Source organism: Neolamprologus brichardi, chromosome 2, assembly GCF_056152115.1.
Source record: "Neolamprologus brichardi isolate AB-2024 chromosome 2, ASM5615211v1, whole genome shotgun sequence".
NCBI classification, from domain to species: Eukaryota; Metazoa; Chordata; class Actinopteri; order Cichliformes; family Cichlidae; genus Neolamprologus; species Neolamprologus brichardi.
In genome coordinates, this window is record NC_142105.1 from 9,076,289 (window position 1) to 9,092,323 (window position 16,035).

At 43.4% G+C, this 16,035-nt stretch overlaps 1 protein-coding gene across 1 annotated transcript in view; it reads left to right on the forward strand.

Moving 5' to 3' along the window:
• Positions 1-846: 846 nt before the first annotated feature.
• Positions 847-16,035, forward strand: part of mgat4b (alpha-1,3-mannosyl-glycoprotein 4-beta-N-acetylglucosaminyltransferase B) — a 107,717-nt gene continuing 92,528 nt past the window's right edge. The window contains exon 1 of the mRNA XM_006797617.3: positions 847-1,078. Within this exon, the coding sequence (XP_006797680.1) occupies positions 982-1,078 (97 nt within the window). The 5' untranslated portion in view covers positions 847-981. The remainder of the gene's footprint in view (positions 1,079-16,035) is intronic.

The window sequence follows — 16,035 nt, forward strand, 5'->3', positions numbered from 1 at the left end:
AAATAAAAACTGGACTTTTAATAAAAATATAAATGAAATGATTTTGTGAACTTTGAAAACAAAACTAAAATAAATAACGGAGGAAACATCCTGAGTAATAATGTTATTTCAGCTTGCTTCCATGGACGTAGCTAATGAAAAAAATAAAACAAAACACAATCATAATAAATAAATAAATAAAATGAAAAGAAACATTTTCAAATGATCAAAACTAAACTGAGACAAAAAAAATCCATTCTGGAAACTCAATGAAACTGAATAAAAGACAAAAAGTCCAAATGAAATAAAATAAAACCTACATTAACTTTCTAACGCTCTTCAGTAAAGCTGCTAACGGCTTCGTGATGCATCAGGATTTGTTTTTGGGTTGTTGTTGTTGTTGTTGTTGTTTTTTTTTTAACTCAATTGACTATCATTTGTTTTGTCTTGGGCTGATTCCTGTTAACGGAGAGTTCTTCCTCCCCGCCGTTGCCAAGCCCTTGCTCACAGGTCACTGCCGGAGTCATTTTCAGGGGCCTGTGGTCGTGTTTTAGTGAATAAAGCTGAACTCTGAGCCTCTCCCCCGGGACGCCGGCGCTTTGGAGTAACGATGGGTGGAAACTCCCTTTCAATCCGTTACATGAGTCATTACGTAAGACACGATGAAGCAACCCGACGTGTTTACCATGATTCTGCCTGTGAGGAAACCACCGGAATAACTCCGAGCTCCGGAGAAATTCAGACCTCTGACTCCCTCTCTCTCCTCACGTCTCTCTACCTGGTTGTCTCCTCCCCCTCTCTCCCTCTCTCTCTCTCACTCTCTCCCTCTCCTCAGTCTCTCCGCTGCTGCTCGAACAGCAACAGCTCCGCCCGCCTCTCCGTCTCCCTCCGTCTCTGTGGCTCTCTCCGTCTACCTGTCTCCGCCTGCCTCCCCCTTTCCCTCCATCCACGCGCTGCCCTGCTCCCCCCTCTCGGTGCGGACATGCTCCCGGGGCTCCGGAGATGAGGCTCCGAAATGTCTCCTTCCTGACGGTCTTGTTGTTCGGGCTGTGCGGGCTGGTCTCCCTGTCCTGGTACACCGCCTTCAGCAGCTCCAGAGGTAAGAGCCGGTGTGTCCCGGTGTGCGCATCTGCGTGTGTGCGCGCGTGCACGTGTGTGTTGATGACGTGCTCGGTTTGTTTAGGGGGAGAGAGAGTGGAGGGGAGGCGGGGGGTCGTTTGGTTTTGGATGTTGCAGGAAAAAACGCATGATGGTGTGCTGATGCGAGGCTGGAGGTGCAGGGAGCGCTCGGTTTGAGACGCATCACGTGCCAGCTGCAAGAGGAGAGGGTCCACGAGAGGGGAGAGCCGGGTGGATGGGGAGGGGGGGGGGGGGGGGGGGGCGATTTTGTTGCAGAAAGCGTGAGGGCAATGAGGGGAGCGCTTGATTTGTGATGCCTCCCCGTGAAAGCAGGATGAAATGATGGTGGGTGTGTGTGTGTGTGTGGGGGGGGGGCTTTTTCATTAGGAGAGACAGAGGGGGACGCTCGGTTTTCTATAAGAAGACGGGGGCGGGGAGGGGGCGGGGCGTGAATAATGTTTCAGAGACAGTTTGATTTTGTTGTACTTTCAATTTTGAAAAATGTGAAGGCGACCTTTAGGATCTAAGGGGGCGCTTGGTTTGTGATGTGCCACGTGCCAGAGGTAGAAAAAGAGGGGAGAGTAGAAGGGGTAGGTTTGATTTTTGTTGCAACCCCTCTCTGTGTTTCAGAGAGGATGCTTTGCAGGTGAAGGAAACTCCAGGTCATAAGGAAAGGAGCGCTTGGTTTCCTATGCACCACATACCAGCTCAGGAAAGGAGGGGGTTTGTTTCATTCAGGTTACATGGGGTGCATGCATACACTACATACAGGTGTAGTAGGGCACTGCGGGAGAGGTTGGTTTGATTTAGTTTCAGCTTTATCTTTCCTGAACGTCGAGGTTAAAGGATGAGATAATGAAGGGAGCGCTTGATTGATTGATTTATCCCTCAGCTGAGAGATGAGCTTCCAGGTGGAGGACAGTGGAGGGTTGGTTTGAGTTGGTTGCAGCTTCACTTTGTGCTTTTAGATAAGGGAAGTGTTTGATTTCAGACACATGACACACCAGATTAAGTACAGTTGGGAACAGAAGAACAACAGTTGAAGCTCCTGCTTCCGTGGTATATAGGAGAGCGCTTGATTTGTGAGGTCACACCGCCATCTCAGAGCTTCAGATTGAGGAGGAAGAGCGTGCTGGATGCTGGAAAGGAGCACTTGCACCATGTACCAGCTCAGGTTGGAGGTGGAGGAAAAAAGGGGTTTATCTCATTGAGAGGAGGAGTTGGTTTGATTTTGTTTCAGCCCCGCCTTGCACTTTGTGGAAAACAACTACTCACACCTGCCATCTCACAGCTTCAGAATGAGGAAGAACAGAGCTTTGGATGCTGGAAAGGAGCGCTTGTTTTCCATCTGATGTGGAAATGAGAGGTGGGGTTGGTTACACTGGTGCTGTGTTTATTTGTGCAGGAGCAGAAAAATGTGAGAATGATGATGAAAGTTTGGACTGAAAGTCTGCCAGAATCGAGCCTCAAGTTAAAAGAGCGCTTGGTTTGTTGTCCATCATGTGCTAGAAGAGAGAAAGAGAGAGTGAAAGGTGGGTGGCGGTAGGTGAAGTGGAAGTACAGCTGGTTCAGAGGTCAGAGGAAGGAGCGCTTGTTTTGCGCTGTGAGCTCAAGGGAGGTGATGGCATGTTTGTGAGGAGGTGCATTTGGTTTGTACTGGGGGTGAGCAGACTGATCTAGGAGTTTGTTAAAAAAAAAAAAGGGGGAAAAACAGCAGAGATTAACACACACACGCAGGCCTGGTGTGTGTGTGTGTGTGTGCGTGTGCACGTAGTTATTAACCTGTGGGTGTTTGCTCCCAGGAGCTCTGCAGGCTCAGCTGTCAGCTGCAGCTGTGGGTCCACGAGAGCGCTTGGATCGAAACTCCCTCCAGCCTGCAAGAGGGGTGGAGTTTGAGATCAGTATCTGCTGTGAAAGGAGTAGTCAGTTTGCGATTGGTCTCACATGATCTTTTCTCTGGCGTGAGACCCTCTTTGGTAAAAGGGGGCACTTGGTTTGTGATACAGTGCAGCAGTTTTCCAAACAGCTGGAAGCTCAGCATCTGTACGCTTGCTTTTTATCACGGCGCACACCGGTGGGTGGGCGTGAGACTAAGGGAAGCAGTTGTAGTTTTGCTCGTCATGAATCGTCTGCTTTCGTGAACACCACGGGTGTTCTCGTTGTTATTTCTGTTTTAGCTCATAAGCACGGTGTGGTGATAGGACGCTGGTGCAGAACTTGGCATCTGGTCAGAAGGAAGAACCACAGCTGGACGGATTCGAGCAAAATGAAAGAGCTCACACTGGATTGATGCAAGGATAGTGATGGTTACACCCTCGTGCAGTATAGACGATGTTTGTCGTATCACAAGACATAAAGTCGTCTACAAACTCATCTACATCAGGACTTTTGGAGGAAACAACAACTTTAATCTCAAAATGAACAATCAGCAGACATATCTGGTGATTTAAACAGCTGATAGTCAGTCAAAGAGGCCATGGCCCTAATACCGCAAACTTACTACAAATGAAAAACGTGAGTTATAAAATAGATTCTCACCTGTGCAGGTGTTATGAAGGATTCAATTATCTACAGAGACCAACCAGTTTGTGTGTCAGGCTGTAAACATGTTTATTTTTGCACATTCTGCACCACATCTCTCTGTGCGTTCATCATTTGTTTGAAGCCAGCTCACCTCCTGCAACCACTTTTCCGAGAATACGCGCTTCTTTTGCGGTTCGGACTCCTTCTGACATTTCTTTGGAGGTGGAGGAACACCAAAGTAATTGCTTAAAGGAGCTTGCTTCTTTGACATCTTTAAGAGTTCTAAACAAATGTCTGTCCTCCTCCAGAAAATCTTATGTATGCAAACACGCGTTGCAACTTCTTATCTGGTGCGCGTCTTTTGTTTTGACAGCGAATGCGCACCTGCGGACCATTTATGTGCAGCCCTGAATACATCAGTTAATACATCATCACGCTGAACAAAGCTTATGACCTTCAGAAGACTGAGTGCCAACTCATTATGAGCACATTTGCAGTAAATGTATGAAAATGATTATAACCACTTATTTTAGTAAAATAAATCAAACATTTTCAATCCTAACCATGGGGACTGACTCACTGCTGGAGCCTCCGGTGGACAGTAGGGGAACTGCAGCTTTCGGTTCCTTCACTTTGCACTCAGTTTTTGTGTAAACATCAGTTTTTGGTGTTTCTGTGTCTGACATGGACAGTTTGCAGTTAGTGGGGCCTTAAGCAGAATGTGATGCGGTGCCTCCACCCCCAGCTAAACCCACCACCTTTATCCCGCCTTTCGTTCCTGTTTCCTTTCAGCCTCAGAGGGATTTTAAATTCTTCTCTAAGTGTTTGCAGTCAGCTCACAAGCACTGACAGTGAGCGTGACCTCGGCTCCGACAGCCGCTGACGCCTCAGGCCGGCTGAGAAAACACGGAGCGATCCTTTAAATGTGTGCAGCTGCGCTTTCATGTACTTTCACTTTGATTTGAATTGAGGAGAAGAGTGTGTGTGCGTGTATGTGACACTCATAGTATCAGAGAGTCAGACATGTTCAGATCCGTCCGTTCGGCTTTAACGTCTCTGATCTGTTTCAGTTTTTTTCCCTGAATCTGAACAAACACACACACACACACACACACACCGGGTATTCATATCCTGTGGGAACATTTAACTGACATGATGCTTTCCCTAACCCCTTACCCTAAACCTAACCATAACCAAATGTCACCCTGTCACTAAAACCACATTTTGAGTCTCAGAAATGCCTTGAAACTTGTAGGGACCAAAATCCTGGTCCCCACAAGTATAGTAAACTTCCAATTTTTGGTCCCCACAAAGATATCAATACACGCTCACACAAACACACACACACATGGTTTGAACCACTGACACTCTTCACTCTGACACACAACACACATCTTCTTCTTCTTCTGGTCTTATTTTAGTTGCACTAAAAAATATTTTTGATTTGTTTATTTTCTTTTTTATCTTTAGTAATATTTTTAAACGTTGACGTTGATTTTCCATATTTTTCAGATTTTAGTAATATATTTAAATTTCGATTAAGAAAATATGTGATTTTTTTATTAGATTTGGTTCATTTTATATATTTTTTTCATGCTGTGAATGTTTTTGACCTACATTTTTAGATTTAGATATTTTGGGGAAATTTCACAGATTTTTCAGATGAGTTATTTATTTATTTATTTTGATAAATAATGAACAAATTTTAGGCATTTTTTTCCTTTTCTTTTCTTCTCTTCTCTTTACTTTTCTTTTCTTTTCTTTCCTTTCCTTTTTTTTTTTTACTTTTTAAAGTGTAATTTTCTGTCATTGGGGAAAATTTTACTGATATGTTTCATAAATTTTATATTTTTTTATAAACCTTTTGTCATATTACATTATTTCATATGTTATTTACAACACTTTGGGAAAATCTTACAAACATTTTACTATATATATATATATATATATATATTAGGGGTGTAACGATACTCGTATCGATATTGAACCGTTCAATACAGTGCTTTCGGTTCGGTACGCATATGTATCGAACAATACAAATTTTTAAATTTATTTTATCAACTTTTCTTCTGACGATGATGTCTGTGTTGAGAGCTCAGTGGATCTGCGTTCGACTACTCCGCCTAGGCTGCACTGTCGAGCGCAGATCCACCAAGCGCAGCGCAAGCTAGCAAGACAGAAGCTAAGCTCGTTGCAACATGGCAAATTGAACCTCCCCCACCCTCATTCAGATCTGGCCTTTGGAACTATTTTGGTCTTCATGTGACGTATGACCCTGAAGGTAAGCGGGTCATGGACAAAAGTAAAACAGGATGTCGGATGTGCCAGCAATGCTCAATTACATGGGTGGGAACTAGTGCGTTAGCGCAGTTTGCTCGTTAAGGTGTTGACGCCGTCCAGCCCCAAGCACGGGGCGATCCGCAGTAGCTCGTTAACGGAGATTTGCCATGTTGTGGCGTTAACGTCATTTCAGATTAACGCTGACAGCACTAGTGGGAACACAACGAATATGACTGCACATTTACGCCGACATCATCCTAGTGCAAAGACAAGTGGAAGCAGACAAAAACAACAAGCACGGATGCTACAAACTTTACCCGAGTCATTTAGACAGCCGTTAGCACATGATTCTCCTTATGGGGACCTGATATGTTTAATATGCTGCTGAGAATATGGCCCAGAAGAAGCGTATAGTATAGCTTTTATTTTGGAAAGAGCCATTTCTCTGTAATAAACTCTCTTTTCCAAAGATGAGTGATTTCTCGATCAGATAGATTTATTATTTTATCCCTTTGTTGTTTCAGCAACATTAAATTTAAAAACTGTACGTTTGAGTTAAAATATATATTTATAATTTTAATAAATGACAAATTAAAAAAGCATGAACATTTTTTTTGTATCAAAAAAATATCGAACTGTGACACCAAAGAATCGAACCAAACCGAACCGTGAATTTTGTGTATCGTTGCACCCCTAATATATATATATATGTTTTACTGTTTTGATGCCAAAACCTCGATTAGACCTGAACTTCAGATGAATCAGACATTGCTGTGACTCATCCATCCTCCTGATGTGACACCTCCACACACACACACACACACACACACACACACACACACACACACACACACACACACACACACACACACACACACACACACACACACACACACACACACACACACACAGTCCTCTCCATCCTTTCCAAATGAAGGCATGTTTCTACTGCAGAGTGGAGATTGATTCACACGCTGATGGCAGTTAACCATTGTGTGTGTGTGTGTGTGTGTGTTGTAGCACTCAGGGTAAATTAGTCCAGTCAGTGGAGCTGCAGAAAGAGGGTACATTTGATTTATTCATTCCTCTGAGACTGCAGCAGTGATGTCACATTTGCAGCCATGAGGTCAAAGGTCAGCAGCACCTTTTTTAAACCAGCCCTGTGATTGGCTGAACTTAACTCTGTTTGTTACCTCGGCGACGTCCACGTTAGATTAAAGAACCATTTTACTGTTTTTACTTTAATGTCTCACATTTAACTTTTTTTTTTTCTTTTCTTTCTGAAACTTTGGTTTTATTTTCGGGCTGCTGCAGCTGAATGTGTATGATTGCCTCTCTCTCTCTCTCACATGCGCACGCACAGACAGACAGACACACACAAACAAACCCGCACAGATTGGTTTACAGCGTAGCAGACGACTCATAGTGATTAGATGACGCATCAGATTCGAAGTGAACATGTTTTGTCTTGTCCTCAGGACACACACATACGGACACACACACACACACACATCCTGCCTGGCATTGTTCAGCAGTGATAACCTTGGCTTTTACTTTCCTCTGTTCAGTTTGTTTCTGTTTCAAGAACTGATCCAAACGTCTGTTCAGTTATTCTGGTTAATCGTTCTGTGTGTGTGTGTGTGTGTGTGTGTGTGTGTGTGTGTGTGAGTGTGTGTGTGTTCCATATAAAATACAGCCTGAAAGTGAACCATTAATGGCATCAGAAATCACGTTTTTCTGTATTGATTGACCCGTCCTTCAGTTTGAAGGAGAAAGTCAATTAAAAGGTGTGTGTGTTTCTCGTGTGTGTGTGTGTGTGTGTGAGATCAGTAACAGATGACTGAGCGTCATTTGTTCAGACTCTGTTCAGCTTTGCATGATTCACAGTTCAGAATAATTGTCTTTGTCTGTCTACATCAGCCTCCAAGTTCAGCTAGAAACATTTTAGCTCCTCCTCCTTTAAGTACTCTCTCTTCTGATTGGCCGCCCCTTGCAAACGCATAACAGTGGGCCTTCTGTGCTTGATGTGACTATATTAGGAATATCCCTCCTTATGACATCATGCAGATCCAAGAGTAGAAAAAACTGTGCTACACTGAGAGTTTGGAGCATCTGCAGCCTGAGCTCTGAGCTCACAGTGTGAAAGCAGAACAGCTTTAAATGTAATGACGTGTCCTATCTTCAGGTGATGGTTCTGGTTCTGTTCACGAGGTGGTTCCAGCTTTAAAGATGTGAAGTCTGGTGACAGATTAAAGGAAAATTTAGTTTCCGTGGTTTGATGGAGCTGCTGTTGTCAGTCAGGAAACCAGAGAAGAAGAGGAGACTCCTCTCTTTTTCCTCGTTGGTGTTTATCTTCCTATTCTGATTTCCTGTCTTTCAGCTTCCTCTCCTTCTGCTTCCTTCCATCATTTATTGCTTATGTCTGTGTTTCCTTTCCTTATTTCCTCGCTCTTCCTCCTCTTCTCTGGCTTTAGTGTAGTAACGAGAGAGAGGATGTTTGACAGTGTGATCAATATGAGAACTGAGAGTCTAAGTGTGTGTGTGTTTGTGTAATGTGAGCTCCAGATTAACTGTGTGATCTGTTACACAAGCTGCAGTTTGAGGTGTCAGTCACACTGTTAACGGCTGTAGCTGTGTGTGTGTGTGACAAACTTTATCTGTTTATAATCTGTAGGTAAACTCGATCTCACTCACACGGTGTCACTGTTTAAAATTTAAATGCTGATAATAATCAGAGGTCACACATGTAAGAATACGCCGAAGAAAGTAGTCCCTGACCGAAGCTCTGTTCCCTGAAGAGCTCAGCAGGAGGCCTGATGCTGATCGACAGCAAACATTTGAAGCTTTTTCCCGTTTACCGTTTGAGCCGATACCAGTACCTGGAATTTGGTATCGCAGCCAGCGGTATCTGTCTTTGGTACTCAACTCGTTTTGAGATTATGGATTGAAAATGTTTCTTGGCTGAAACGTTTGACGCCGCCTCGGTCTGGCAGCGTTCACACCGCTGATGCTCGACTGTTTTTGGTTCCTGTTCATTCTGAGGTTTCAGACGTCTTACACGTCTCGAGCATAAATAGCATTCTGACATTTCAGTGCAGCTGGTGTAGAAATGCTCACTTAAAATGTGAACAAACGGTAAAGAAAAACACATTTCTATGACAACTGAGTAATTATTTAGCCTACTGTCGGCAAATTTGGCTTTCAGGTCGTCAAACACGGTGCAGTCTGCAGCTTTAGTGTTTAAGCAGATGTTTTCTCAGATCAGATGTGCTGCCATTGTATGTTTTGGAAAGTATGACCCCACCGGTGACCGCTTTCAGCCTGCCGCCACCACCGTCTTTGCCGAATGTTTTTTTGTGCGAATGTTGTTCTTCAACGTGTCGTTGGAGTGACGTCACATGATCTCGCTCAGCCTCTTCCTCTAGCCCAGATGTGCTCTGGTACCGAAGTTTAGCACGAATTGTTCTCTGTGAATCGGTCCCCGGCAGCGTTGACGTGCTTTGGTCAGCACGCCGTGTGGAACTGAATCGTGCTTCTGTGGAAACTTTGTTCTGATTTGGGGTCGTCCTGTCAGGGTCAGTGATGGTTTCAGGTTTTCTACTGTCTGTGTGACCTCAGTCGACGACCTTCTGGGTGCAGTTTGCTTTGTTAGCAGGATCACTCCCAAAGTTGCGCTCAGCCTCGGCCCATTTTAAATGTGCAGGTTTTCGAGTTTCTCCAAGCAGGTTTAGGCTGAAGTAAGCTGGACAGCGTGGCAATGAGATTACTTCTTAAATGGTTTTGTTAATTGGGGGGTCATTTATCCCCACGTGTCACATTTTTCTTTTTGGAATAAGTGGTGCGGCGGTTGGCTCGGTCCTTCCTGTGCAGACCAGAGACACGCTCAGGTACCTGCTGAAGGTGTGGATTATTTAGCCAAAATAAGTCTTGAGTCTATCCTCTGGCAATGATGTAACACATTTCTTCATCACTGAACCGGAAAACTGTAACATAGGTTTTAAAAAAAAAAGTGCGCTAAAGTTTCCCGCCATCTGCGGTGACATCTTTTTTTAAATTGTTTTATAAAAGATCAAAGAAATGCTGATTAATCGTGATCGTGTCTCTCATCGTTCCCACATCCGTGGCCGCGCAGGAAACAGCCACTCGTTTCCACTTTGATTAACAATTAGAGGTTAACGGAGGTTTTTAATCACGTCGTGTTAAAAGCGGAGCAGGAATGTTGTGATGGATGTTCCTATTGGAAAATCAGGTTACACCCTCTGAGGCGGTAAAAGAAAGGCGGCTGTGTGTGTGTGTGTTTGTGTTTCTCACTAATAAAGATTTCACACCTATAATTGAGGAATCGAAGTGGAGCCGCTATCGTCTCCATGGAAACCCTCAGTCCTCTATAGGCACCGTGTTGCATAATGATGCTCTATATACTCCAATGGGGTCTTTTATTTTGAAGGAAGTGAAGGAGGAAACATGTTAAAGGATTGATGTCTACAAACACATACGATTATTACAAATATCAGATTTAAGTCTTCATGTGTTCTCTGGGTGAATATAGGCACAACTGAAGTTTGAGGTTTGAAGTGTTGAGAAATAAAAACTTTCCTCTTGACGTCCACCTGACAGCTCGAGGCTGAAACATTCAATCCAGGCACGCTCTGATCCTGCGTGTTTGTTCAGCCTGCAACCTTGACTGCTGCCCTCGCCCCAGGGGGCACATAGCCTCAACCCCCCCCAAACAAACACCGCCCGATTTAAAAAAAGGCGCACACACACCCCTGCTGACCGTTGTCATGGTACGATCTGTCACTGCTGGGTGGTTTCGGCTGCAAGCCAACTCTGTGTGTGTGTGTAAGAGGGACATTTGGAATAAATGTGGACAGTAAAATTTCGTTTTTACTGCTTTTTCTGTCTGACCTGCTGTGAAGCTTTGAGTTTCTTTGGCAGCAGGAGTTCAGTTGTAAAGTCAAAGATAAGATTTGATTCAGTCCTTCTGTTATACAATCTGGTATCTGTTCTAAAATGCTTTGATGTCCTTCAGCAACAGTTTCCTCCACTACAGCTGACACATGGTGCACATGTCATGGACTTTTACTGTAGACACAAGCCCTTTTGAAGATCTATCAAACAAATCAAGACATCAGAATTTTTTGACAGACATGGCTCACATGGCTCTATTTAAAGTTACAGAATACGTAAAATTACTCATACACTACCTAAAACTAGTCACGCAGTACTTAAATGTACTGACAGTATGGAAATGTATTTGTATCCTGTATTAACCTGACTTGTTACTGTTGCCTACCTTTAATGATTTGTAGGTAAATCTAATTACGCTGTAACTTAAAATATAATACAGTTAAACTCTGTTTAATTAGAGAGGAATTAAACGGCTATGTTATGAAGTGTTACTGAATCGTGTGCTTCAGTGAGGTGGCGTATCCTTCATTCTTACATTATTTTTATTTGACCAAGAAAATAAGACTCTTGAGATAAAAATATCCTTTTCAAGATAAACTAATAAAATACAAACACACACACACTCACACACAGAGGAGAACAGGTTTGAGCCTGAGTGAAATCTGGCTGAAACTCTTCTGAGTTAATAAAATTCGGGAGTTTTTAAAGTAAAAGAAAAAGTCATAATCTAATGATTTCCCTACAGAATCCACATTCATGAAATCCTGGAGGCGGTTTGAGCTGACATTGTTATCAGTAATGAGGTGAAATTACTCTCATACTGGACTGGATTCAGATCACTGACCAGGGCAGAAAGTACTAAATCCATTGGACCTCGATGAGAGAAACCAAGCTCAGGTTTAATGCGCACTTTTGCAAAGATGTCCTGCAGATGTTCCTGTTCCTGATGTGTTAGTCGTGTTACTGTGAGCAATAAAGTTTATTACCCACCATCAATGGGGCCTTATTGTTTCATCGTTAGTTATGGAAGCATAATGGGATGATAATGTATTAAACAGAGATGAACACTGATGCGATGAGATCATGCAGCCGCACGCACCGTCTCGTGTTTGTGTGTTTCCTGGAGGGTCCAAGACGCTGTGAAAGGAGCTGATGAATATTTGATGCGAGCTCCAGCAGGTCAGGTTGCACTCTGAGAGAAACCGTCCTTGCCTTCATGCTGCACAGGGAACAAAGCTCACCTCATTCATGTGTGGAGAGAAGATTTAAAAGTCATCTTTAATGGGTCCATCATGCACATGTGAACTGCTGAGTCTACATTTAAATGTACAATCATCTGAGTGTGTAACTGAGACAACAGAGCAGATTCACGAGCACATCCTGAAGTCTGAGTTTTTCTGTCAAAGATCTCACAGATGTAGCAGCATTTTTCATAGACTGTATGTAAAAGACGGATGCAGCCAGTGGTTTCTGGGCTCATTTTGAAGCTTCTACGCTTTATGGCCACCATGTTGGGTTTTGCGGCCAGAGGGGACCTTATCAGGACACCAGGGTGCAGTGTCAAATTATCAGCTAATGCTAGCTAGCTTGGTTAGCAAATTGCATCTGTAAAATGTATAGGAGCTCCCACTGGCACAGACAGGAGCTAATTAATGCTAAGAAATCAAATCCTAGAATTTTACTCACCAACACTGGAGCTCTTCCTGGACAGTCTGTTAGTATAGTAACCTCACAGCAGCCATATTATTGGTCATGTAATGTCATTAAAAATGCTCCAACAGCATAAACACGGTCCAGATATCCAGTTCAGTGGCTCTGATTAGCTGAGGTGAGGGCTAGCAGATAGCTAACAGCTAAAGTCGCCTGTGTCACCATGCACCTGTCAGTCAAAGAGGCCACTCCCCTAAAAATGCAAACTCTTAAGCTTTAATACCATTTAAACAGGTGAGTTATAAAAACAATGACACCTGTAAAGTTGTTATGAAGGTAGGAATTATCTGTAGAGCCTCAGAGAGTTTTTATATCAGGATGTAAACGTGTTTATTTCTGCTTTGAAGTTGGATATTTTAATATGGGAGTCTATGGGGACTGACACACTACTAGAACCTCTAGTGGGTGTTGGAGGAACTGCACCTTTGGTGCTTTTAAGCCCCAGAGGTTGATGCTCGTTCCCACACACTTTTTACCCTTTCTTCTTCTGCCTGTGGAGTCTCAGGTAGCCTCTACATGTTTTTCCTCAAGCACTCTACCGCCACCATTGGGTCAGAGTCGGAGGTGTGTATAAGTGCTACTGAACTCCACGCCACACTTTGAAGAAGCTGAGCATAGCTGGATTATTGTGATGAAGCAAAGTTCAACGCAGCTGTGATCTCCATTTCTGTCATATTAGAGTTTTTATTCCAGCTCCCATAAAACTGGTTCAGCTGATCCTCACAGCAACCCTCGTAACAGTTCACAGACTGAGACACATTTGTTTTATAAACTGGTCCCTCATCAGCTGACAGTTATTCATTGCTGTGATGTTATCAGATATCTCTGCTGAAGTTTCCATGAGCAGGAACCAAACTGATTACTGGAGACATGCGCACTCGTTTATCTTTGAAATTTGCGATGAGTTGATGGAAAGGCCCGAGCGCTCCTTCCACCGCCGCTCCGGATCAGTTTGCAGCGGCGTGTAGATAAAGTTGAGTTGAAGGAAGTGGAAACACAACATCACTGCAGGTGTCTGATGTTTCACTGATGTGTGCTGAACTGTCTGCAGCGTGTCAGCAGACTGACGGCTGCAGTCGTTTATCTCCAGCTGCTCGGCTCGCCTGACAACCTCTGCTCTGTGTGTAAGAGACCCTGAACCGCAGATTACCTCCCTCACATGTCAAGTCTTCAGTTCAGATTTTATCACATTTTTTAGAAATTCTAATCAGATTTCAGATCAGAAGAAAAAACGTCACGCATATGTCGGTGCGGCTGCAGGACCGCGGGCCACGGCACGCATCTTACAGTTATAACGATCATCATGAAAGGTTTAAACCCAGCTGTCAGAGTCACTTTTACGCACTTTCTGGTTTAAAAGGCTTCAAAACAAAAACTTGTTTCCATTTGTTCTTTCTGAAGCTTCCCTTACTTCCAACAATCATTATATCCAAACATCAGTAACAGGAGAAAGCACTAAACATGCATCTCTGAGATTGTAACCAGTTAAATAATACAAAGATAGATTTCCTGTTGCTAAAGCTCGTGACTTCTGGAGCACATCCGCCCCCCGCCTCATTTTTCAGTACCAGACCTGAGCCAGCTGTGCCATTTGTGAGCCAGACTAGGCTCAAACGTGTTGTCAGTATAGCTGTGACACATGTAACTGGATTAATTGACTGTTTGCTCCTTTAAATATATTTATACTGTTAAAGGTAACTAATCCAAGACGACTCTAAATTGGACTGTTTTTCATGAGGAGTATTTTCACTTCTCAGTTCTTTGCCCTTTTGTACTTTTACTTTTCTATAACTTTAACTAAAGTAAGAGTAGCGCTGCTGAAACACATTTTGTCTGTTTGAAGTAACGGCGCTGACAAGTGTTTGCTCGGAGGCACAGACTTGACATCGTGTGTGTGCCAGAGGTATGAGGAGGACAGCATGTGACCCACTGCCTTCAGCATGTGATGGGCTGTGTGTGTGACCTTTGACCTTTTGTTCCAGTTTTTTTTCTGTGCTTTAGCCAGTCGGAGCTTAAACGCCCACATCGTTCACCTTTCTGTCGTCTGTCACCATAAAAAATGAAACATTCGCAGACTGCAGCTCCGCACATGCGATGATATCCTGGGTGGTTTCTATGCAGCGAGTCAAACAACGGTCGATGATACCTTATCACCCCCCCCCCTCCAACAAAACAAAAAACCCAACAGAGTTTAACATATAGAATGACTTTTATCTCTGTTCAAACTTTATGCATGTTCTGGGTCCGACTAAATCAACAGCCCGACCACTTCTGCCTAGACCTGTGCGATATGAACAAAATCTCATATCCCGATATGAGAATTCCATCGTCCCGATAACGATATAAATCACAAAAATGTAACATTTTCTGTAAATTCTGTGAATCTCGACTTGCGGGAAGTGTTTCCAGCTGCGCGTCATGTAGCTGGAGTCGAGTGTTTTAACCGATGCGTAAAACGATACATTTTTAGACATAAGTTGTAACGGCCGCCGTTTTCTTTGTGAGTATTTATTACACGGCGTGCTGCGGGGAAAGCCTGTTCTAACGTTTGAGTCTAAGGTTTATTTTTTGCACCTGGCGGCTCTTTTTTACTTCTCATCCATAAATAATCTGCTCTTTCACGTGATTCAATTTATTTTGAAAAGTCTCAACAGGATCTTGAGCTTTATTGTGAAAGTTTTATGTGGAACATAAACAAGCGGACACGCGATGCTGTTACTGTCGTTGTTGCTAACGACAACGCATAAAAACAGGTGCGTGTCCGTCCGTAGTGTGGTTATATTAAATATAAGAGAAAGAGAGAACTTTAAGAAATTAATATAGCCACTACAGTGACCATCAAAACGATGAAAAAATATTGCCGTAAACAGTTTATTTTGCGACACCATGAAACAAACGATAGCGTAAAATGAAACGATAGATGTTTTTATATCATCATCCGATATATATCGTTATATCAAACAGCCCTACTGCTGCCTGTCTGCGTATTCTCTTGGAAGTGATTCTGTGGACGTTTGAAGGAAGCGAAGCAGCTTTATTGATCTTCTGGGAGCCTAAAAAAAGTGTCAGAACACAGAAAGTGTCCAGAATAGAGCGTCTTTGAAGTCAGCCTACCTGCTGGGTTCAAATCAATTTCTGGTGAGCAAACAGGACCGCGGAGGAGCGCCAAACTCCAAGAGCTCGGCTCAGCTGGAGGAAAACAAAGCTGCAAGTGGTCCTGAGAGCTCTGCCTTCTTCAGAAATTTAGTTTGAGGTGTTCAATCAGCTGCTTGAGAACCCACCGTCGTGCAGATGATGAAGAAGAACAGCCCTTTGCTGTCATTGTACACGTACAACGAAATTGTGGAATGAATGAAATGAATCTCCCTCACAGACAGAGACGATTTTTGGAACATGACTGTGAATTGTTTTCAGTTTTTCTGGCTGCAGAGCTCAGCGTTGCATCAGCAGAGTTTTATTATCAGAAATGTGCTGATTTTTTTTTTCTGTGTGCTGTGCTAACTTTGCTCTCAG